At 38.0% G+C, this 25158-nt stretch overlaps 6 protein-coding genes across 8 annotated transcripts in view; 5 read left to right on the top strand and 1 right to left on the bottom strand.

Moving 5' to 3' along the window:
- Nucleotides 1–25158, top strand: part of LOC115626525 (Down syndrome cell adhesion molecule-like protein 1 homolog) — a 149938-nt gene that overhangs the window by 48947 nt on the left and 75833 nt on the right. For all 3 annotated transcript variants that reach the window (XM_030521904.1, XM_030521905.1, XM_030521906.1), the window contains exon 2: nucleotides 12714–12788. The gene's annotated coding sequence lies outside the window, so the exon portion shown is untranslated. The remainder of the gene's footprint in view (nucleotides 1–12713; nucleotides 12789–25158) is intronic.
- Nucleotides 973–3255, top strand: LOC115626547. The gene is made up of 2 exons (XM_030521924.1): nucleotides 973–1291; nucleotides 1698–3255. The coding sequence occupies exons 1-2, from the start codon at nucleotides 1155–1157 to the stop codon at nucleotides 3253–3255; spliced, it is 1695 nt and encodes a 564-aa protein (XP_030377784.1). The 5' UTR covers nucleotides 973–1154.
- On the top strand, nucleotides 3680–4933 carry LOC115626528. Its single transcript, XM_030521910.1, has 2 exons — nucleotides 3680–3717; nucleotides 3790–4933. Exon 2 carries the CDS (start codon nucleotides 3800–3802, stop codon nucleotides 4484–4486), a length of 687 nt encoding a protein of 228 aa, XP_030377770.1. The 5' UTR covers nucleotides 3680–3717; nucleotides 3790–3799; the 3' UTR covers nucleotides 4487–4933.
- LOC115626546 lies at nucleotides 5055–7405 on the top strand. Its single transcript, XM_030521923.1, has 2 exons — nucleotides 5055–5495; nucleotides 5821–7405. The coding sequence occupies exons 1-2, from the start codon at nucleotides 5083–5085 to the stop codon at nucleotides 7403–7405; spliced, it is 1998 nt and encodes a 665-aa protein (XP_030377783.1). The 5' UTR covers nucleotides 5055–5082.
- On the top strand, nucleotides 9408–10648 carry LOC115626544 (cysteine and histidine-rich protein 1-like). Its single transcript, XM_030521922.1, has 2 exons — nucleotides 9408–9670; nucleotides 9740–10648. Exons 1-2 carry the CDS (start codon nucleotides 9524–9526, stop codon nucleotides 10646–10648), a joined length of 1056 nt encoding a protein of 351 aa, XP_030377782.1. The 5' UTR covers nucleotides 9408–9523.
- On the bottom strand, nucleotides 11372–12213 carry LOC115626543 (cilia- and flagella-associated protein 299-like). The gene is made up of 2 exons (XM_030521921.1): nucleotides 11826–12213; nucleotides 11372–11767 (listed from the first exon to the last, which is right to left on the bottom strand). The coding sequence occupies exons 1-2, from the start codon at nucleotides 12144–12146 to the stop codon at nucleotides 11372–11374; spliced, it is 717 nt and encodes a 238-aa protein (XP_030377781.1). The 5' UTR covers nucleotides 12147–12213.

Below are 25158 nucleotides of genomic sequence, written 5' to 3'. Positions count from 1 at the left end.
CTTCATTTCCTTACAAATTGCTTGCATTTTTCCACTGCTGCTGCTGCTCCTTGGACAAATAATTGGGTTCTCCATTGCATGCCAACCCGTTGGCAAAAGGAAATATCATTTAATGCGGAAATGCAGCTAACACAAAAAATAACGTAAATAATCGAATTTTACGGAAAATAAAAAGGCAGAAGGAGAAAATAAAACGTTTTTATATACCATTTTGCTTGATTTACTCGCCCATTCTCTGTTTGCTGACCACCATCCCACTGCCTAGAGTCATTGTGGGTGTGTTCCACAATTGTCCTTCCAGAGCTGTGGCTGCGCCAGCAAGATACGTATAAACACACTGTATAAGAGCTCTTGAAAGAGCAATTTGGAATTGAAATAAGTTCAGAAGCAAGGAGCTATGTTGTATGAAAACTAACTACGTAACAATCCAGAAAGTTATCTACATATAATCGGGATGCGTAAATGAGGATAAGTTCAATTAAAATGGTAGCCACTTATGAGGATCCACGTAAGTCGATTTTACATTTCAATTCCACCAAGTTGTTGCTTCATGCGAACACTTAAAAAATATGAGCTTGGAACATTGATCTACAATCTTATCGCAGCATAAAGAGAGCTGAGAGGGTGTTGGGGTCAACATGAATTGCACAAAATCTTAATATGCTATAAATATATTTATACAAATTTGGGAAATTCAAATGAACAGCTATAGATATTCAGCGTTACCAATTAGGATATATTAGAAAATATACAAAAGCTGTTGGTGGAAAATTTCCTAGCATATAAAACAAATTTGAAATGCCAAAGATACATTTTGCATTACACTTCTGGATATGGTTATTAGTCGCTTTCTTATTCGTCAACCGTGGGGAATTGTTATTTCTTCTGTAGCAATGCAAGAGTCTAGCCTCTTAGCTTCTCTCCGCATTCTTCTAATCATACCAGAACTGTGTAATGGACTTCATCACCTTGGAAGCTATTCCAGTGAAAAGTCCAAAGGGTACTACGTTAATACCTCAACGTGTAAAGTTCCCCATGTAGATCTCTTTGGAATAGAAGTTAAGGCGATCTGGCATTCACGGACTGCCAAACAATGCACAGATAAGCAAGATCTGATAACAAGAGCTTACGATTCCAAACGCCACCAATATGTAATGTATGTGAACGAAGGCGTTGGAAGGAAGGCAGACCCTCAGATGATGTATGACAAATCGAAAAACAATCACTACAAATGCACTTATAGAAGCATTAAGCGAGCAGGGGAGGACAGTGGGGCGGACATGAATTACACGTAAGTTTAAATGGATCGAAATATAGGCAGCCCTAGAAATTGACCCATTTTCTCTTCAATCATAAGAATATCACCCTAAGACGAGAAAATCTGAATACTTTTATGATTTTCTTTGTTCTTTCGATTTTTTTAAACTTCGATTTTTTAGTTTGGAAATGTTTGTTGTCAATTCACGTTCAAAGATTTATATTTTTTCATATATATATTCCTTATTATACCAAAGCATTTCTAAAATTTAAATGTATATAATTTTATGTTTTAAATTTATTTTTTAAACAAGCAGTTTGATGATAACGAACAAAGATTATGTAAATAATTGGCTTACAATATTCTCAATATTCTCAGAAACAAACTGGGAAGTTTCTAACGAATTTATGACGAATTTATGACAATTCATAACTTACAGACTAAGCGTAGATACTCCTTTCAAGAGCGAATACTATGTGCCGACAGATGTGGAGGGAATGATTGTAAAATGTGAGACTATCACTGGTCAGCTATTACAAGAAGATGCCTTTTCTTTTGTTCAGTCTCAGCCCGAAATGACGCAGTTACCGTTGCCGTTAAAAGCGCAGCGACTGTTGCAATCACCTTTAAAGTCACTGCCACAGCCGCCGCGCAAGCCCAACGTCATAATGCTGGGCATTGACAGTCTCTCGCGCATTAATTTCCGGCGGACTATGCCCAACATGCTGCGGTATGTGCAGCGGTCTGGTTGGTTTGAAATGCAGGGCTACAACAAAGTGAGTGACAATACTTTTCCGAATCTCCTCGCCCTGCTTACGGGTTACACTCCGGAGAGGACCGAATCTGAAATTTGCAATTTAAAATCGGTGGGCTGTCTCGACAAGCTGCCCTTCATGTGGCAGCTTTACAAGAAGGCCGGCTATGTGACAGCCTATGCCGAGGATATGAGCTACATAAACACATTTGACGATGATTTCTTTGGTTTTCTGCAGCAGCCTGTAGACCACTACTTGCGTCCATTTTACTTGGCTATTGAGAAAAACTTGCCAATTGTGGAGCGATTTTATCGATATAACTGCATTGGGAGGCGTTTTAATGTGGATTATATTTATGATTATTGCCAGCAGTGCTTCGAGCATTACAAGAACAGCACGAATCCCCTATTTGGCCTGTTTTGGACCTCCAGCGTTACGCATGACATTTTTGAAGCGGCACAAACGCTGGAACCCACATTACTAGATTATATGGAGCGGTTTGAGAAAATAGGTCTATTCGAAGAATCAATTGTTATTTTCTTCAGTGATCACGGCATGCGTTATGGTCCATTACGCGCACTACCTCAGGGTTTTTTAGAGGAACGGTTGCCAATACTGTTTATATGGCTACCCGTCTGGTTTCGACAACAACATCCGGAGATAGTGAAGGCATTACGTGCGAATAGAAATCGCTTGTCATCGACCTTTGATTTGCACATAACACTGCAGCATATTCTACAGTTGGGCGAAGGAAAACCAATGCCGTTGGTCCTGCCAAAGGACTGTCCCCATTGTCAAACACTCTTCAGACCTCTAGCAGAGAATCGTACATGTATGGATGCTGGGATATCTGATCACTATTGCACATGCGATCCCTATGAGACATTGACTTTGTTTGAGGCAAGGAAGTTGCCAATAGCTCAGCAAATAATCGATCAAATTAATAATTATTTGCACACCAAATTAAGGCAATATCCTTGTAGCAACTTGACCTTAAACAGAATTAAGCATGCCGAAGCTCGATCCAAAAACCATCAGACATCAGATGGAAATTTATATCATTTTCATTTCTTTGCTAATCCGAAAGATGCAGAATTTTCGGCCACTGTTCGTTACAATAGTGCTAAGAAAAAGATTGAAGGATTGAGGGTAGAGTCGATCAGTCGCCTGAATCGATACACCGATGTAACAGAGTGTATACGAGATAAAAATGGTAAAAAGTTTTGTATCTGTTTGGAGTAGACTTTAAATAAAAAATAAGTTACTAATATTGCATGCAAATTTGAGAGAACCTTGCCTCTTCAATTAAACTCGCTTGAATGTAATTATTCGCAGGTTGGCATATACAAATGAGGCTTGTATAAAGAAAGATATTTATATATTTATTATTTCTCTTCCTTAATGGAAGTGGTTAACTTTTCGATTTCATTTCTCATTATGTAACTACACTTGCTACGGGTCATGAAAACTGCTATCAATTGCTGATTATCCCAGCCAACGAATTAAATGCAATTAGTCTCACGCTTCATAAACTATTTTGAAACGCTCTTTAACAGAAAGATCTTTGTTATATATCTTCCATAATGGAAGTGGTTACCTTGTTAATTTTACTGCTCGTTTGTCTACCTAGACTAGCTACGTGTCATAAAAAACTTCCCCGTTTGAGTGAAAAACCCGAAGGATTCTACATTAATACTTCAACGTGTAAGGTTCCTCATGTGAAACTGTTTGGCAAAGATCTCTTAGCCATTTGGAATCAATTGTTATTTTCTTCAGTGATCATGGCATGCGCTTCGGTCCATTACGCGCACTACCTCAGGGTTTTTTGGAGGAACGGTTGCCAATACTGTTTATATGGCTGCCCGCCTGGTTTCGACAACAACATCCGGAGATAGTGAAGGCATTACGTGCGAATAGAAATCGTTTGTCATCTCCCTTCGATTTGCACATGACACTTCAACATATTCTACAGTTAGGTGAAGGAAAGACAAATCCGTTGGTTCCGCCGGAGGATTGCCCCCATTGTCAAACGCTCTTCAAACCTCTAGCCAAGAACCGCACATGTTTGGATGCGGGAATACCTGAACATTATTGCACCTGTGACCTGTATGAGACCATAAGCTCTAAACAAGCGAAGAAGTTGCCCATAGCTGAGCAAATCATCGACCAAATCAATACCCATTTAAGAACCACATTCAAAAAATATGACTGCAAACGTTTGTCACTAAAAACAATCAAATATGCAGAACGTAGGGTAAAGGACAAAACGGGATCTAATGAAATCGCCTATCGTTTCCATATCGTTGCTATTCGCAAAAAAGCTGAATTTACGGCGACTGTACGTTACAATAAGGCCTTGAAAAAGATTGCACAGTTGCCTTTAGAGTCAATCAATCGCGTGAACCAATATAGGAGTAATGAAAATTGTATAGATGATAAAGTTGGTAAAAAATTGTGCGTTTGCTCTAAATAGGTCTTGTGCGGAGAAATTTCATATTTAATATTTTAAACATATTTAATCTACGTTGGCTGACCGGCTCCAAAAATAACAATAATTGTACCTAACATTATTGTACCTTACGCAATTATTTTACTTTCTAGTGTATAGTATATTCGTTTGTTTTGAAGACTTGTTATTGAAGTCGGTTTTTTTGTTAATTTTTTTTTTATAATTTGTCTGAATTACATATTTGCATGGCTATTAACGGTCTAGCGATTTTAACCTGCTAGTGCTGCTCAAATACTTGCGAGCTGCGATTTAGTCACAATATTTATCAAAAATCAACGACATAGTAAATGAGGTGACAACTGTTATTGTTACTGATAATGTTTTCAAAAACATTCAATAAAACAATTGTTTTTTATACTTAGCTTAATTTAACAATAATAATAGTTAATAAAAATAAACAAGCCGCCTGTATGTGGGGTGTAATAAACAATCTTAATTCACTCCAATAATAGCAAACGGTACATTAACTGCGGCTTGTCAATCGCACCATTACTACCCCGTGACAAATCTTTCGGTCAACAATGAGAAATACGGCTTTCACTCTTATTTTTGATTAAACGATGCGGACGTCTATATTCTCGGTTTGTTTGCTTATTTTTCTGATTACACTAACTGTCTTATATGGCTACCATCACATCGAGAGGCTGCGTCGTCATCTTCTTTTCAAAACAACATCCAACAGATTTTACGTTAATACTTCAACCTGTAGCGTACCTTATGTGAGTCTATTTAGCTGGGAACTTATGTCAATCTGGCGCACACAGCCTGACGAAGAGTGTACACTAGGTGAGGATCTGGTACGGAGAGTGTACGATTCTAAGCGCAAGCAATATATATTGTATACGAACGACAGCGTGGCGCGTTTATTAGACACGTCCCCGACTATTAACAAGTCAACAAAATTGATCTACAACTGCAGCTATCGAAGTATTATGCGAGCTGGGGAGGGTCCGAACGCGGATAAAAGTTACAAGTAAGTTCATGTTTGAAATATGATTAGATTTGCTTTTCAACTCGAAAACGGTTTATTTTTCGAACTGTAGGGTTATTAAGTAAATAAAAACTTTTTTCGGAAAGTGTAATATGTTTTAAAATAAAAGCAAGCATTGCCAGTAAATACATTTGAAGATTTATCGGGATAAGAATAAGTCGATATGTTTATCAGTATCATTGTGGAAATTTATGAAAACCAACAGGTTCTTAATTCGTTGAAAAGTTGAATGACTATTTTAGTATTGTGCTTAGTGTGTTATTGTTATTAGAAATTTCAGAAGAGTTTTAATTTTCTCATATTACAGCCTAAGCGCGGATATTCCATTTTCAAACGGCTACTATGTGCCGATCGATGTAGAGGGCATGATTGTTAACTGCACGAGTAGCAGTGGCAAACTGCTGCAAGAAGATGCCTTTTCCTTTGTACAATCCAAGCCGCAAAGCTTGCAGCTACCAGTACATCTACCATTAAAGTTACCTTTGAAGTCATCTCCGAAGCCAACCCCTCACCCACCACTGACGTTGTTTCCATCCAAGCCAACCCGAAAGCTTAACGTCATAATGCTGGGCATTGATAGTCTCTCGCGCATTAATTTCCGTCGTACTATGCCCGACATGCTGCAGTATGTGCAGCGGTCTGGTTGGTTTGAAATGCAGGGCTACAACAAAATGGGAGACAACACTTTTCCCAATCTCTTGGCAGTACTTACGGGTTACAGTCCAGAGACAGCTGATATTGAAATTTGCAATACCAAATCGGTGGGTTGCCTTGACAAGCTGCCCTTCATATGGCAGCTCTATAAGAAGGCCGGCTATATGACGGCCTATGGCGAGGATATGGGCTACTTAAACACATTTATATACTTGCTAAAAGGATTTGTAAATCAGCCTGTGGACCACTATTTGCGTCCATTTTACTTGGCTATTGAGAAAAACTTGCCAATTGTGAAGCGATTTTATCGATATAACTGCATTGGGAGGCGTTTTAATGTGGATTATATTTATGATTATTGCCAGCAGTGTTTCGAGCATTACAAGAACAGCACGAATCCCCTATTTGGCCTGTTTTGGACCTCCAGCGTTACGCATGACATTTTTGAAGCGGCACAAACGCTGGAACCCACATTACTAGATTATATGGAGCGGTTTGAGAAAATAGGTCTATTCGAAGAATCAATTGTTATTTTCTTCAGTGATCACGGCATGCGTTATGGTCCATTACGTGCACTACCTCAGGGTTTTTTGGAGGAACGGTTGCCAATACTGTTTATATGGCTGCCCGCCTGGTTTCGACAGCAGCATCCGGAGATAGTGAAGGCATTACGTGCGAATAGAAATCGCTTGTCATCTCCCTTCGATTTGCACATGACACTTCAACATATTCTACAGTTAGGTGAAGGAAAGACAAATCCGTTGGTTCCGCCGGAGGATTGCCCCCATTGTCAAACGCACTTCAAACCACTAGCCGAGAACCGCACATGTTTGGATGCGGGAATACCTGAACATTATTGCACCTGTGACCTGTATGAGACCATAAGCTCCAAACAAGCGCAGAAGTTGCCCATAGCTAAGCAAATCATCGACCAAATTAATACCCATTTAAGAACCACATTCAAAAAATATGACTGCAAACGTTTGTCACTAAAAACAATCAAATATGCAGAACGTAGAGTAAAGGACAAAACGGGATCTAATCAAATCGTCTATCGTTTCCACATTATTGCTAATCCTGAAGAAGCCGAATTTTCGGCCACAGTTCGTTATAATAAGAAAAAGAAAAAGATTGAAAATTTGCCTATAGATTCAATTAGTCGATTGGACCTGTATAATAACGTTTCCAAATGTATAGATGATAAAGTTGGCAAGAAGTATTGTATCTGTTCGAAATAGAATTTGTGCGGATGCCGCGTTAATAAAAGAATACCATTATTCAATATTATTATATGCTTAATTATTCTTAAGTATAAAGTTGAATATCAAATTTTAACGTTAAGTTGTCGAACTTTCTCCGACTCATGCATGATAATATGAATTTGTTAGTTGCTTAAATTAATCCCGAATCTGTCTCAAATGGCCACTTATGCATGAATATGTATGATGTAAGGCTGACAGTACATACGCCCTGTGCCTTGTGAACGTCTACAGTTGACTTCTGCTGATCAATTATTTCTAACGGCTAACTGGCCTGAACTCCGATATTCGTTTCGTCAAAACCTGTGCACATTCTTAGGCAGAGAAGATAAGCTTTTATTATCCAAATAACATACTCCATGCTAACGAAGAGTATTAAATGAATATATAAATGAAGTAAAGATCCTCCAACGAACGTTCTTATAATAACCAATATTCATAATGTGTTCTACGATTAGTTGACAGACTTAATGGCACAGTTTTCCGCAACCCATATCGTTTCGAGTCTGTTTTTTTTTTAACTGCTTGGCCCCCTGCTCGAAGTTTGTACAATACGTATACAATCAGCGACTATTAAAAACTGCATAACAAACAGCTTGAAGCGATTTACTTGTGTGAATTACAAATTTTTGCCGGTTCGTGAGCTTTTCAAGGACTGCTCCGGTATCGTGTCCTCGAAGCGTGTACTCTGGCTGCAAGTTGCAAAATGGCGTTAGCGCGAGTAGGTATATTTGGAAAGCTGCCAGCAATCAAACATATTTATTGCGCTTAAACGTTGGGCCAATAATTTCTGCTTTGGCAGCTGCTGGCTGCGCCGGAAGTTAGCCGACTGAGAGCACGTGCTTTAGGGAACGGAAATCACGTGGCTGGCATTTGTTGAAATGATTTACAATTGTTTATTATTTAGCTTTAACTTTAACCCTTAACCGGCTTTAAGATTTCATTGGCTGGGGCCGTATATCAAGTGTTAGGGTGTTACTCTTTGTGCTTTTGTCGTTGAACCAACGAAACGAATGATGTTGTTTTCATATTTTAGGCAAGGCTTTTACTCTTTGCTAAGTGAATGGCAGACAGAATGAACACACAGATTTTCTTTCTTGCCCTACATATAAAATATTGTAAATCCTATACAGAGTGCATAACATTAAGTGGCTATGATACCATTAGCCATGACCCCAGTAGAAAACTAATTAAAAAGCGCTTAGTGTCATGGCAAAAGATTTGCAATGTCAGTTAACAATGTTATGGTAACCATGTCCACGATTTCATTTCCCTCGGAATCCATGTGTCTCTGGTCTCCTTTGTGCCAGCTACAAAACACAATGAGACATTTCTGCTGACTGTTGGTGCTGCAGTTGCATTGTCCAGGCCAACAATTTACTTGCAATTTCATGGTCATGGCTAAGAAATGGCGCCACTGAAAACTTCAAACGATGTGCTGGTTGCAAAGAATGTACGGCATGTGCTACTAAAGCAGGCAGCCGGAGGTACTTAAATGTCAGAGAGGTCGTTGCTTGGGCCTTACCATTTAGCAGTGAGAGTTGTGAGGGTCTAAAAATGTAGGTTTAAGTTTAAGGACAAAGAAAACTAAAATGTGTATGCAGCCAAAGGAGAAAATAAATTGTAGCTATGATGAGTTGTTGTTTCTCTATCTAACAACACCCTGAAAAATATTTTTCAAAGGACATTCCGCTGGCATTATCGATTTGACCAACAATCAGGGCAATTTTTTTTAAACTTTGCATTAACTTTTATTAATCTTTTTTAAATATTAGCTATCGACAAGATTGCGGAATCAATATATTTCTATAATCATTAATATAATTCTTTTAAGGTATACAGATAGTTGGAAATACATTAAGTTTTTCTTGGTTTTATTGAAGTTCTTGCAAAGTTTTGGTTAATTGTAGTGATCTGGAGTTTACTGTTCTGTGAAAGTCAGAACAACACACAAACAATAAATAGACTGTTGGGAAACTCCAAATGGAGTAACCCGACATCAAGCTGATATATTTTTATGCAAGAAATCCCCCCGACATTTTGTATGAAACGCTTCTGGTTTGGTTAAAAGTCGCAGTATCAACCACACAAAGCGTTATGTCGGACTCGGGCGAGCAAACACCCGAACCCGAGCAATCGGAAGGTCCATCACAGGAAAGCGAGGAAAGTAGACTGGACTGCCGATTGCCAATGCCCGATATTGACAGCGAATTATACAATGTGCCCACCCATTGTTGCATGACTGTAAGCAAAACGTCGGATAGCGACATCAATATTAGCAATGGGCCCAGCCTGGAACGTCGTCTACAACAGGTGCTGCGTTGTGTGGTCTGCGAGATAATACCCCACTCACCAATCTATCAGTGTCAGCATGGTCATCTCTTCTGCGCCGGTTGCTACCAAATACGCGTAATGGACAAGGCACAGGGCTCCGAGCTGGGCACCTGTCCCAGGTGCCATGTTCGCATATATCGCCACAATCCCGCACGCAATCTGGTGGCAGAGGGCACCATTTCCGAGATGCCGGCCCAGTGTTTCTACTGTGGTGCTCATATGACGCGTGCTCTCATCCGGGAGCACGCTCTCTACGAGTGCGAACAGCGCCTGGCATACTGTAGATATAAATTAATTGGTTGCCCCTGGAGAAACGCTTATAGCAAGCTCAAGACTCATGAGTCTGAGTGCGAGTGGCGCACCAAAACGGGAATGGAACTGCTGGAAGGACTGCGGGAGCGGCATCGCTCATTCGAGTCACAACATAGCATGCTGCAAGAGGTTATGTTGCTGATGCAGCAGCCACGCATCTCCATACGCATGCTGCACATAAAGCCCTTCTACAAGCTCAAGTTTCCACGTAATGAGTATGTGAACGTGGCCGACTACCGTGTCTTCAATCTCAGCTGGTCCGTGATGTTCATGTGGGAAGTGCCAGAAGAGGGTGACCTATCGCCCCATGATATGGCGAAGCTAACGACCTCACTCCATTATCAGCTTAGACTGGATACCCCGGACGAGTGCACTTCGACATTGGTTTTGAAATACACTTTGGTGCACGGCGTCCACACAGACGTTCGTTTCGAGTGCAATCTCCAGAAGTGTGAATTCTCGCAAAATCAGCTGCTCAGTCCGTCTGCGCTGCTTTATCGCAACACCTGGAACAGTTGCGAGACACTTTTGCACGAGTGTGGGCTCTTCGCACGTCTGCTGATAGTACGCGCTTGACCTGTTTTCAAATGTTAACATATATTGCAGAAAAAAGCTTATGAAATACACAAAAATACCGGACTAACTGGTTGTTTTCTGCTCGAAGCTAAGGCTGCATTTGATTTCTTATATATTACATAATTTTGAGAGGAAGTTGTCCAAAGATTATTAGAATATACTCGTAGATGGTGCGATGTTGGACTTTATGGAAACTTTTATGACAAATTAGTGCAGTAAATTGCTCCTATACGTGGTTCGATTATATTATTTGAAGTGTTTTTTTTTTTAGATTTCTCTTACTATAAATACTGATATTAAACATTAATTAAATTCGTCGAAACGCCCGCGATAAAAGGTTTTAATAATAAATAAGGTTTTAATAATAAATAAGTCGTCCTCAAATGCATATATTTTATGCAGCACCCTTGAATTCGAATAAATGCTAATGTTGAGCAACATTTTAATCTAAATAAGTCGCTCTGTGGTAGTTCCTACGGTCACAAAATGCTTTCATTAAGCAAGAATGGCTTTATAATACAAACGCAAAGCCTAGTTTTTAATTAGCCAGAGTAATCCTTATATTCTTGAAATGCAGCTGGGCTCCCACATTTCCTTTTTATGAACAAATAGGTTATGAAAAGTTTGGGAAACAATATTGGAAAGTTGTTTGTTCTGTTACATGTATTATGTGTATTGGATATGAAAAATATGCACAAATTTCAATCGATATTGCTTATGAGTTTATTTCTTCTTCCGCACCAAATGATCGTAAAATACAACATAACCATAAATATCAGAATAAATCATTTTTCTTTCGACATTGTGAGAAAACTCACACAACTTCGAACTAGCTGGTATCATCTTGTGATCACCTTTGTGAAAAAACAAAATACCTTGCTTTGGTCTGTGAGCTACCCTGTAGTTATCGTTATCACTGTACGACACATAGTTCTTGTGCCAGTCATAAAAGCTTAGATCAGTGGGCTTGGGTCTCAGGAGAATGCGCTGCTCAAATATTCCTCGCCAATTTGTTGCGCCGGGCATGTGCATGCTGGCTTGACGCAAACTATTTTCGTAGTCTATATAACCGCTTATGTAAAAGCCGTTGCGCTGACGTACCTGCAGAAAAATGATAGTCTAGCAAAGGACCAATACATTTAATATAATCAATATTTGTTTAGTTAATGGTACTCACTGATATAAGCTGCACTACATTAGGTGCTTCGCGAACTGCTAGCTCCCGTAGTACCGGATCTTTGCCGGTGAAATATTTACAATAGAGTTTTGTTTCGATTACTTTTGGCGCAAGCCGTTCTTTCAAGAGCTTTTTGCGATCGTCAAATTCATCGTGACTTAAGACTTTACCAGCCTTGGTGCGAAATCCCAGTTGCACAATTTGTTTCACGAGCTTACTATTTTGTAAGTAGCGATGATCTTCGGTCCGGGCGAATGAAGCGACATACTCCTTGTGCGTAGAGAACTCCAATAGTTTGTAGTCGCTAGAATCGAATGCCATTTTGGTCAGGGTAATGAGATTTTAACTGTGTATATTAGTGTATATTGTTTGTATAGTATTTTATGTATGTTCTGTTTGTTCTGACAAAATGGTCACTAAAACCTTAAAGGCCTTTCCACAGCTTACTCAGATGTGCCGAGTAAGAAACACACCCTTCAGGAATAAAGATGTGAAAGGTGTGATTAAAGCATTATTATTTCATATCGCTTAAAAAATAATATTCAATATATGATTTTCCTGATTTTCTTGAACATAAATTCGAAATGCTATGAATATTTGTTGAACAAATTAATTTCTACAATAAAACATAATCAGAAATAATTTATTACGCTATATACAGGGAGTGTCTGCAAGATACATCATAATGTCCATCTGTCTGTTTTTGGAAAATATCTAAATTGCTGATATTATTATCAAATGCAACCGATTATTCGAATTATTTTAAACAGCTCTGTAAATCTTGAAGTTTTCTATGCATTTTCCTAAGACGTACAGCGCTTTGAGCTCTTTTTTTAAAACCTTATGCAGGTGTCTACTGAAATAATCAATACCCCATCTTCTTTGCAGTGTGCCGACAACACTTTCAAGTCAGCTTCAATTACACAGCTTGACAGACACGGGCGCCAAAGACTTGGCTAAAAGGTAATGTAAAGCGTTTTTTATTTGCTCCACTTTCGACTGCTGTCGTTGTCTTCGTCTATGCTTTTGTGCAAACTCATTTCAGCTTAGTTGCCTATTATGCAAGCAAATGAAAGAGAGAGAAAAAAATGCTGCGTCTGTGCGCCATTATTCAAGGCAATTGAAGCGCGACACTTCAAGTTGCCTGTCAGTTAATTTTATTGTCGTGAATGCTGCTTGCCAGGCTTATCGATTTGAAATGCAGAAATTAACATGCAGATGCGCCGGCTGGTGTCAAGGACAACGAGCTGCTGCTGTAAGTGTACCTATTAGCTATGGTGTCTGCCTACATATGGTTAGCTAAATTATGCGTGTAATGTCAGCAGACAATCACATACACACTCGAACACTAGAAATACAGCACCCACGTGCGTACTTCAAGGGCGCCCCAAAAAGTAGGCAACACAAATTATGCTTATGATGTGTTCATTGTTGTTACGGTTTTCATACAGTATATATATGTATGTATATGCTGCAATTTTGCCTGCTCTGCTGCTCAACTGCTTACAGACTGTCATTGCGTCGGTCGCGTTTTTGTCTTTCGACATAACAACAATTTTTGTTTACATTTTGTACGGCTAATCACATGCAAATCCTTTTAAGTCGCAATGACTTTGTGACTTGAGCGCATAATAAGCTCATTTGTAAGGGAAATAAGAGCGTCGACTGCAGACACATGCCTCTGTGTATGTGTGTGCGTTTGTTTGTTTGTGTTCGCAATAGCTTCAGGTTATTTGGCATAACCTTTTTGTTTTCCTGCTGCTGCTGCTTCTGCTGCTTGCCGTCAAGGCTCACTTGTTTTTATTTACGATGTGTATATGTTTGAGTTCCGCAACACTCACAATCACATACATACGTGGTGAAGCTTGCAGACACATTAAAATATGAATCTAATGTTCATTTTATGCGCGTAATTTACGCTGGCAGGCAATTTAGGTGAAGCACGTGAGCTTCATTTAGCTCGCCTTTAGGCATTCTTTGCTGCTGTCGGCTATGAAGTGTGTCAATGTGTTGTGTGTGAATGTGTTTTTAATGGCTTAAAATTGCTAATGGGCCTCAATTTCAAATTATTTCTGCACATTATGGGCACAGTTTGGTAAGCAGCTGTTGTATAAGAATCAAAAGGTGCAAAAAAATAATAATAATAATTAAATGACTGAAACACCTTTGAAACGCATTTAAGTATCGGAAAAAATGGATTAATACCATTTTTTCGAACAGTTTTCACTCCTGAAAGACTTAAGAATAGGTGCGAATGGTCGAAAAAAACGAAAGAAGATGGTATAGGAGTGTTCCAGCCGGAATAAGATTCAATGCAAAAAAAGAGCTCTTTAGGTCCTATATGTCTCAATTGGGTTGCGATGCCACCATCTTAAAGCATCTGCCTGTTTTGGCCATGATTATACTATATATTTACTATATAAATATATAAATAAGTGCTGGAAGAGTAAGCTGCACATACTTAAATATATATATATATATATATGTACACACATATAGACATACTTATACACATCTGTACTTATAATGACGTCAAATATTCCTGCCAAATAGCATTCATGACTTGCAGTAAAAACTGCCTCCTTTCCTCCCACCTCATACATACTTCAGATTGTGAGCCTTTGTGAGCGCCCATGAAAAGCTAAACAAGCCAAAAGTGAAAGACCAAAAATACAGACAGCGCTTGAATGTAAAGAGCGACAGGCCATTGAAATTGGAGACGGTACAAAAGACTAGACTTGAAGTTTAGCTAAAAAGCAAATAAAGAATTGCGAAAATTGTTGTGCTTTTGAATAAATAAATCGTAGAGCAAATAAAAGTGAATAACTAAAAAATAAAAAAGCCGAAGGGGGGAACATTCAGACAACAATGAGCAATGATGATGCTAAAATGGAGCACTCAACTAAGTTGCTTCCACTGTGCACACGTGTGGTACGGCGAAAGAGGAAGCACGTTGACAAATATTGCGCATACGACAGGTAAGCCGAATTGTGGCACTTGGCCAAGTATAAGTTGTTTATTTATATGCACACGGGCTTATTTTTTATTGGCATTTTCGGAGAGCTCTGTGGTGATTCCCAAATGTAAGTTGAAGTCAACTTTAAGCTCTTCATTGGAGTACATTTTTTGACAAAATCGGATTTCAATTTTCATAAATTACATATATAAAAAAGACGGAACTTACTCCAAAGACAAATGGACGCCATGTCACTTCAATTTTGTATGTATGCCACGTGCTTAAGGCCCATCGGCTATTAACCAGCGCTCGGTGTGTGGCAAGAGACTAACTGTGCATAAAACTCTATCAAGTTGAGACATATACGTATATAGTTATGTGCATACACACACACACACACACACTTGGCTCTTACATACTTCAACGCTTGCGCCTGGCCTTTGTCCCTGCAGGCATGTCAGTTCTAATACCAACTTTGACACGCTCGCAGTCGACACTCTGCATCTACATATCGCACACGGTTATTCCCAGCTGCTGGCATTGTTGTAATGCTTGCTGTTGTTTCTGTTGTTGCTTATAAAATAGGAATTACCGTGACAGAGAGAAGCAAAACCAAAATCCACTGTTTTGGCAACAAAACAACACACACTTGCCCTTTGCTGTTCGGGGCCTTTGGGTCTGACAAGCAGCCTGACACAACCATGTACACACAACAACAAAAAAGGCAAATAACTTAAGTAAATTTACAGAAGCCGTAAGTGTTAAGTAAGAGAGTCAGCGCAGTGAAGCGCCCCGTGAGTGACTTTAACATATAAGCCTCACAGCTTGCAGATTTTGCTTTCGAGCATTTTTCAATCGGTAACTAAACAACACAGCACTGATCGTTCCTATGGTATTATATAGTGCATCAATTATAATTAAATTTAAGAATAGGGCACAAATAATAAGTTTAGTTGCAGACTCTTCATAAACAATAAGTTATCCTACAAATATTTGCACCGATCGCCCCTATCGCAGATTATTAAAATAATGTGACTATATATGATTTGTTAAAAACGTGCTACGTACGAAATCTGGTGACCCAGATTGTCTATATTGATTCGTTTTGTTATATATACTATAATAACAAGACTTTTCGTTCTACTTACAGTCCTATTTCCGGTGTAGGTTATATGAAAATAACATATAGAGGTGATATTACAGTTCTCTATTCAAGATCGATTTTTAAAGATTAAAGTACATGTGGTGATTAGTCTTTTATTCATATTGATATTGAAAATGCCGAAACAGCGAATACCTCGTGTAGAAAGCCAACAAACATAGCAAACAGGGATTGTATACAACCGCAAAAACAACAAAAAAGAGCTTTAATAGGATTGGCGTTTGGGAATTCAGCTAATTTCAGAAGAATTCAACATTCACGATTTATAATAATAATAATATTGCTCCGTCATCAAAAAACACTCGGATGATTTTAATAAAGTCTTCTCTTGATCTCTTTAGCCAAAAGTAGTAAATCCTTTAAATTTATACTATATTACCTCTGGAACCCAAAGTTGAATTATAAACGAACTACTAAAATAAGCTGCCAAAGAGCCTAGTGTAGTCTAGTTTATTCCAGACACTTTAAGGCTTATTTGTGTTCAGTGGGACAGCATCAAAATATTGTGTTCTATTGAATATCTTATAAGGGAAAGTAGTAGCTCGCTTGTGCAATATATTTTGTTTGCCACATAATAAATAAACACATTAATATTTATTGAGCGAATGGGAATTCGTTTTACATTTATGTATCCATCAACTCATTACTATAAATCCGATATTTTCGTTTATTCTGCTCTCCTTGGCTGCATTCTTGCAAAGCAAAAATTCGCATAACATTGCGATTGCTTGATTTATTCAATATGGAACTCTGACTCTGACTTGGCAGCCACAATTTCGACTTTAAATGCTACTAATTTATTAGGCCAGACAGCACCTTAAAAATGTTGTAATAAATGTCACACATGCCCTGACAAACGTAAATTATGGCCGCACATTTGTCAGAATCGCGAGTACAGCACAATGCGCGATGCTCGTGTATGAAATGAAACAAACCAAATCAATTCGATAAATAAAAATATTTTTAATTAAAATTCCAAATAAAGCGAAATATGTGCAAATAAAGAAGGAAAGGAAAAACAATATTTGTGCAATGTCAACTGCCACTGGGTGTGTGCCACGACGCGTTGCCAATTATGAAAAATTTATAGTGCGCATTTATTTTTGTGAAAATTAAATGAGCAGATTTTTCTTCAGCACGTTTCGATTGTTGTGTATGTGTTAGTATGTATGTATATGTTCGTGCTTGTGAAAAATGTGTCACGGTTTTTCTTTGAATAGCTGCCCATTGTTGCAGCAGCTGTTGCATGCTGCTGGGAAGACTTTTTAATGCTGATTATATAGTTTTTCTTCTTATGCTGCTGCTGTCGCCGCTGCTGCTTTCTATAGGGAACCGCTTTTTACGCCCCTTGACCGTTGTCATAAAAGCCAATATGCCAAGCGCCTTGACCCTTTTTTTTCCCCCTTTGCTCCTTCGTGTGCGCACATGTTACAACTTAATCGGCAACGTTGCGCCGCGCCGCCGCCCAATGACGTGCGCATTTTCATAAAATTTTATTGAATTTAAAAACGGGCGGTGCGTTACTTGAGCACATATCATTTATTTTATTGTTCAATTCCAGGGTGGCTCAGGCAAGAGCAGGCAGCGTTTTGTGTTACATGTCCCAGGGCAGCTGCTTGTTCGATATAAACGGCTGTTAAGCTGCTTCATGCTCGCCATGCCCTTCAATTAGAAGAGTTTTGTGATATTGTGAGGCTGTTTGCTTTGCTTGCTGGAAATAAGTTTGAGGCTTAGTACACTTGTAAGTTTGCAATAATATTGTTTTTTGGGAATCTTTAACGGTATGGAAATAGTTCAAATGCGCTGTTTTCACAAAAACTGCAATTCGTTTAATTATTATCAATGGTTTAAAATATCATGAAAGAGTGGAAAATTATATAGATATAGAAAGAAATAATTAAAATACTTGATAGCTATTATGTAAATGAAGTGAAAATAAAGAATCATTCAGTATAGTTGTCTATACGAAAGTGTATTTAATGTTCGTCATACTTAGAGACTCTTCTTTCATGTACTTGGCTTTGAATTCTTGGATGTTCTGATTGCAAGTGGCAGCTGTGGCCATAGCAGAAATACAAAAAAGCCAGTCGCTTCCTATTTGTGCACTTGTCCGGCTCTGTTTTGTGGCATTTGTCCAATTGTAATGAATGTTTATTGCTATGGACATGTTTCCATCTGACCGTCTGGGCGTTAAATCTTCTATTTTTGTCTTGATATGTGCCGTTTTGTGCTCAGAAAGGCAACCTGATTGGTTTTGCATAGCTACTTGGAAAAGACCCTTTCAGTTAAGAATCTGAATATCCATTTAATCGTATACCTGTTGGTGCTAAGCCAATGCTGCGCATTATTAATTCTAGCATTATATTCAATAATCGCTATATAGATGGCAAAGAGTAATACTAGGGCCAACGAGGTATTCCACTTCGTTATAAAGTTCTTTTTTCCGAACAATCAGCTCGATTAGAAATTCTTTTAGTGGGAAGCGTTCCATAAATGTATTGACAACACATTCAAACAAGATTGTTAGTTGGAAGATATACAAATTCTTGTAATTCTATAGTCAAATATTTATTTATTATATTAGCATAAAGTTTCTCAGTGTATGATCATTACTTTACATCGAACAGCATTAACAAGAGCCCTTTTTGCAAAACTCTTTACAAAAATATATTAAAATTTAACCAATTCGAAGAGTTTTCAGTATCTTGCTACTTATTGCATTTATCTAAATTGAAGATCTAAATATTTTTTTAAACTGATTATTTTTGAAGAAAATTAACCCGTTAACATTTTCATATTACACAATATAACGGACAGCTTTTCCGCCCCTTTATACACATGCATTTTCTTTTAATAATAAAAGCAAATAACCCCGTACCCTGTCATTGACAAGGAAAGCCTGGCTAAATTTGTGAGAAAAAATCAAAAGCTTCGACATATTAAAATGGCAACAACTTGAAACTGAATGACTGCGAATGGGCAAATTCGCAGCGGGGGCAGGTGGAGCAAGCCTGAGCTTTGCCGCACAAGTCATTGTTATGCATGACGCCAACTGCCACAGCCAAAGCCAAAGCCAAGTTAGGGGCTGTGATTTCCATAAGCAACGACAACAACAACAACAAGAGGAACAACAAATGCGGCCAAACAAGTGCCGAAGCCAGCAACCATTGCCTGTTTGTTGTTTGGCTGGCAACAAGAAAAATATTAAAGATTCTCAAAACCATAATCTTATTGACGTGATAGGATTACACTTTGCTAAGTGAATTAATAAAGTGTGCGTTGGCAACGTCGCCGGTCGAGGCCGGCAGCACAAAGTGTTGCCAACTACCACAACTACTTAGGGGGAAAGAGACCGACCACTCAATACGATGCTCACACAACATTATGGTCGAAATGTGGTCGCATGACAAGCGAGGTTAGAACTTGGCACATTGCGTGCCTTGATTCTTGACGAGGAATGAGATGAGGAGCAGCAGAAGCGTGCTGGTCCAGCGTCAAGTTGCCAACTTTTAGCAAAGTTTTTCCCTCAGCATTATTAACATAATTTATCATGACAGCGACAAAGTAGGCTAAGCAGCTCAATAAGGTAGCACTGGCAACACTTTATGTGGCATTGGAGAGGTGGGGGGACTTGAAACTTTCTGCAAAGTTTTAGCAAGCACATACTCGTATTCATTACATAATCATTATACAAAATCATCCTTCATTTTTTCTTCTGCTGGCACTGGTCTGTCAACAACTTTATTAGGGTGCCGGCTCATTGTCAGTCAACGGCAAGTTGTTGGCGGCAAAATAATTATGTCATGCTAAAAATGATTAATCGCTATTCGATATGCTTCTCGGGCGGCTCGACTTCAATGCCTCAAAATTTGTTGGCAGGAAATAAATTGGCATTTGTTGCCATCGCTGCCGAGTGACCAGCCAACAGTTTGACAGGCTCGACGTGCTGCGCGTCTTGGCCATATATCAAAATGTGTCCAACAGTTGTTAAGCGCTGAGTGTACTCAAGGGAGCACTTAAAATATTTCCTATCCGGTCTGGCCACTTTCTTTTTTAAATGGCGATTGGTGGCATTAGATAAATGGCCTAGAACTTGGTGGCAACTTTATTGGCGTATTGGATTTAAAGTCTTTTGTTAACTTAATGAAATTGATTTTAAATGTTTTGTAAAGTGAGTGCATAATTGGGATTATGGGCTAAGTAATGACAGTAAAGAGGCAATGAAACGGCAATGGCTAGAAGCTTAAATCAATCCGACGCGATTGAATGGTTTTTATAGAACGAAATGGCAGACAAAAGGTGATAAAGCGATATAAATTAAAGAGTATTGAAATGGATGTGAAATTATGAAAAAGGCATATATATTTCTTATGATACATAGTATAGATTTATCGTAAAATGGCTATTTTAAATAAGCAAACAAATTGATCAGATGACTGTAACTGAAGCAATTTTTAATAGATTTGTGAATAACGATATAGATGGAAAATAAATTCCAATAGAGCGTTTTTCAAATGGAAATGAAACGCAAACGAAATAAAAAACTAGTTACAAAAAGTGAAAAAGATAATGAAGAGCACTCGAATGTAGCTTTTTATTTTCGCCAAACAGCTCTGTAGCAGTTATTACTAAATCAAAAGCTTCAACGACACCTTCCAATATCGACCTTGAAGTCAAAATAAATGCGTTCGAAACTAAAATTACAAGAACCATAAAAACTGTCATGCCTTAATTCGAAAACTTTTGGCCGGCTAACTAGTCCAACTCCTCAAGTGCCTCAAGTTCTGGCCATTAAAAAGTTGCACGTTTTCATTTCAATTGCAGAGCTGCCAACCGTGCCAAAAGCAAACTTGGCACTGGTCTCTTTGCTTGGACGCGTCCACTAAACAAATTATAAACTACAAATTTGCACTTGGCAGCAAAATTCTTACCAAGGGCGGCGTCAGAATCTTCAAACATGGCGCTAAAAATGTGTTGTACATTCTTTTATTTTTTCTTATGGAAAGCAAGTGTTGCGCAAAAGTTTTTTGCACTCAGTGTTGAGTTTTGTGGGAATGGCCAATAAATGGAAATTGCTTGCCAATTAGTTTTGCAGGCGATATTATTAATTGGCCAAGGTTATGTGCTTTAATCCTTTTGAGTAACGCCAACAAAATGAGACAAATCGTTATGTGGATTTCGGTGTTTTGTTATTTTTGCTTTTATAATTAACGAGGTGCGCGCGCAATTAATGCAAATTAGATATGCAACTCTGGGCGACCCACTCGAAATGACTTTTTCATCAAGTCTAACAACTTAATTAGCTCATAAAAATAACGCCGCAAGCTGTTAACCCACTACACCCCCACTCTCTACCATCAAGCTGCGTGTTGCGGCCACTTAAGCGCGGCACAGATTGCCAAACGTTGCTCAGACCCGCCGTGCTCAGAACCTCAAGGCTCGGGGACCAGCCCGGAAATATGCCGACTCGCTTTCAGTCGCAGTCTCAGTCACAGTCGCTGTCACAGGTCGTAGGTCGTAGGTCACGGCGCGCACATTTCGGCGTAGGCGCAAAGCTAATTAGTATTAAGTGCTCTTGCGCCACTCTCAAGCCGCCGTGGGTGTGCATGCTCTGTTCGCTGTTGTCGCTGTTGTTGTTGGCATTGCTGTTGTTTTTTCCTAACTATGTCGACGCTTTTGTGCTCACTGGATTGCTGTTCTTGCTCCTGCTCCGCTGCCAAAAATTTCATCGCACATTTTTTGTGTGTGCGGTCAGTTGTAAAATTCAGCCAAAGGGCAAGCGAGCAACAAAAAATAAACAACAAAATAAATGAATTCATGTATATATGTATGTATAGGTATGTATGGATGTGTTGGAATGTTGGTACAAAACGGCCATCGAATACAAACGATTTAGTGTCGCTTGGACGCACAATAACCGAACGCCAAGTTGGACATTCGCCTAATTTGTGTGTGCGGTTCATTTTCGAGGGGAGAGCCAATTGCAAGCCACGTGGTTTGACATTTGGCCACAAACAAAAATTTGCCTTCTTTATTTTTTGGGTTCAAGTAAATTTTGCACGATTTAAGAAGGACACCTATTGGCGAGCAAATTATGTAATTTATACATAATTTACATTTAAAGTAAATATGATTATGATAAATTATTTACTATCTTAATTACTTTAAGATAAGGGTACATCTTCTACAACTAAAACGGACAAGTTTGCAATAAACAACAAAATGTTAAGCTCTCCACAGAAATCTGTAGTCAATAGGCAAAGATTTATTCGATTTAATATAGTTTTAATATTTTTTGAATTGTCAGCCTTTTTCTGGAAAGTCTGTTCGGCCTTCATTTGTGTATAAATATTAATATTATAAATTAAATAGGACTTTTGTTATTGCTATAATTATTATTACAAATAGTTAACTCGGTATTATAAATAATAATATAATTATTATGACTATTTGCATGTCTCTTTTAATTATCGAACAATTATTTTTTAAAGAAACATATTTAATTTAAATTTTTAAATAGTTTTTTGTTTTATTATTTGTACTATTTGTAGTTAATTTATATGAAAGATTAGTTCTTATTGAAATAATGAGACCAATGCAAACGATGGGCCAAGCTGCATTGCATTGCATAAGCTTCTTGGTGTGCAAATTATGTCTTTTTATCTGCAGAAATGTAAAATTGATGGATAAATGGATAAAGCAATGCCTCATTTGGTGTCTAATACTTCTTACTAAGCTCTTTACATGATTTATAGTTCTGAAAATTTATTGCCTTCACAAAATGCATAATTGCTTTAAAATAATTAAATTCGACACTTTCCTATATTCATAAATTTGTGCACACAATTTAGGCATGTTATTGGCTTTTGTTTGACACACTCTAATGAAGCACATTGAAATTTATCAGAAATTTTCATGTGACTTAGTTTCGATAAGGTAACAAGGAACCGAAAAAAGCCAAAACAAATACCGAAAGCAGGCAGTGAGGCAGGCTAATTTAATAAGCAAAGCTCTCACTTGCACACACACACTCACTCATGCAAATCGACAACAAGAATATTTTTCCAATTGAACTAACGCTATTTAATGAAAATCAACACTTCCGCTTTGGTAAACGCAGCATCATCGAATGCGTGCGTGTGTGTGCGTAACGAGCTTCAAATGTTTACCACAAAATGTACGTTTATTTGCATTTACATACATATTTATATGTTGTTGCCATTGCTCTTGTTGTTGTCGTTGCTGTTGGCTTAGTCGTTGTCATTTCATTGCAGAAAGCGTACGTGCCACAATTGCCTCGAGTTGCGCGCACTCCGCTTCCCGGTGTGGAAAATGTCTATGTGTGTGTGTGTGCCTCCATATTGTAAGTAGTAAGAACATGGGAATGTTCTATGTAATCCAGAAATGTTATGAGATCATTAGAGATCTAAATTGATTAGATGTACTTGGTTTGAATAAACTAAGTGTATCGATCTGCAAACATTTGATTTCCCATTATCCTACCAGCAGGCAACATCCATTAAAGCACTGACAACAATTCCATATTTAATGACATTTTAAATATGGTAACGAACTTTTTAATGGCGTTGAATAAATTAAATGTTTGCTACCATGTTCGGTCATACCTAATTAATTCTTACTTAAATATAATAATTTATAGTTCTGCTTCTCAACAATATATGGGTTTTTAAATGGTTTTAAAAGATAGATACAATGAAAACAACTTTGAAAAAATATGGAACTTAAATATTTAGAAACAAAAACTAGATTCATAAAATAATTAATCATTATGCGGAAATGTTGTTACAACTATAAAAGCCCGATCCCATTAAAAAAAAAAAGAAAAAGGAATACATTTTACAAATAATACTAACCCACTAAACCATATTTTCTCTAATAAATTATACAGTACTGATTTCAAAAGGCTTGGAAACACAGCATACTATCACAAGAGTACATTTTCGTAGTACTCCCAGAACTTGCCATCATCCTCTAGTTAGTAATTGCACCTCCAATTTTCATAGTGGCTCGACAATAGCAACAGCCGCCCTATTTCTATTCATTTTACTCCTTCGGCAAATATTCAAAAAAATTACCATGAATAACTGTCATTTGGCTGTTGGCATTGCCGCGTCGTTGACATTGCTGTTGTTATTCTAAGCTGTGTACATTCCATGGAGAACGTGAATGTGAAAATGGACATGAACCAGGACATGTGTACATGTCCTCCAAGCGGTCACGTCCACTCTGTATGACCAGGACGTGCAATTTTTTCCCAACGCTAGCAAGTGTAGCTCGGACCACGGACAACGCAATAAGCACAAGTTTTATGTAATAAAATTAGCTCACACACACATACGCAGAACACGCAATATACACGCAGGACACAGGACACATCAGTGGCTGATAAGATAATTTTATTTGGCTGTTATTACATAAAGTCATGTGAGTAGCGGAAATGAGTTGAAGTTAAGTAAAGCGATACGTGCCGGCCAGCTGAGACGTGGCTTCCTCCAACAAGTACGAGTATATCCTTAGCTTGAAAGCTGAACGAACAGTTTAGCATGGCAAGCATATAAGGAAATGGTTTTTAATAAGATAATTGACTTGTTTGCGGTTTGTTTAGCTGACGGCTATTGAATTGAAGGGGGAGTTCAAAAAAGAGGGATACAAAGCTTAGTTCTAGTTCAAATACTTCTAGTTGTGGAATGAATGCAGAATAGATAACAACATTTTATTATTTAAATCAACATACAACGCAGAGAACAAGTATACAGCGATTATACAGATCGTGTTTTTCTTTTTCATGAAATAAGTCTGATTGGCTAATAAATTGTCTTTGTTCTTCTACAGGTAGCAAATGAATATAGGAGTTTATTACTATTTTATGAATAAAAACTATCATTTTATAAATATACGACTTCATTTTTAACTGATTATTTAGTACTGAGTTCTGTAACATTAAGTTTCTTCTAAATTTGATAAAACAGTAGAAAATACGAAGCCATATCAATCACAGGTTGCTACTGGAAAGTATTAATTTGCAAAAAACTGAGGCCTGACAGATAATGCTTATATTGAAACAAAAAAGCAATTAAATCCTGCAAGACCTATGAATACTTCGTAATTGATATGTTTTCTGCTTTGCTGTTTGATAAATTTCTCGTTAACCGAAAAGCCAAGAACGAACATAGGAACATTTTTATTACATTTTA

The sequence above is a fragment of the Scaptodrosophila lebanonensis genome, unplaced genomic scaffold (assembly GCF_003285725.1).
Source record: "Scaptodrosophila lebanonensis strain 11010-0011.00,11010-0021.00 unplaced genomic scaffold, SlebRS2 tig00000085-arrow-pilon, whole genome shotgun sequence".
In the NCBI taxonomy this organism is placed as follows: domain Eukaryota; kingdom Metazoa; phylum Arthropoda; class Insecta; order Diptera; family Drosophilidae; genus Scaptodrosophila; species Scaptodrosophila lebanonensis.
The sequence above is the reverse complement of the archived record's forward strand: the minus strand, read 5'-3'. Positions and strand labels throughout refer to the sequence as shown.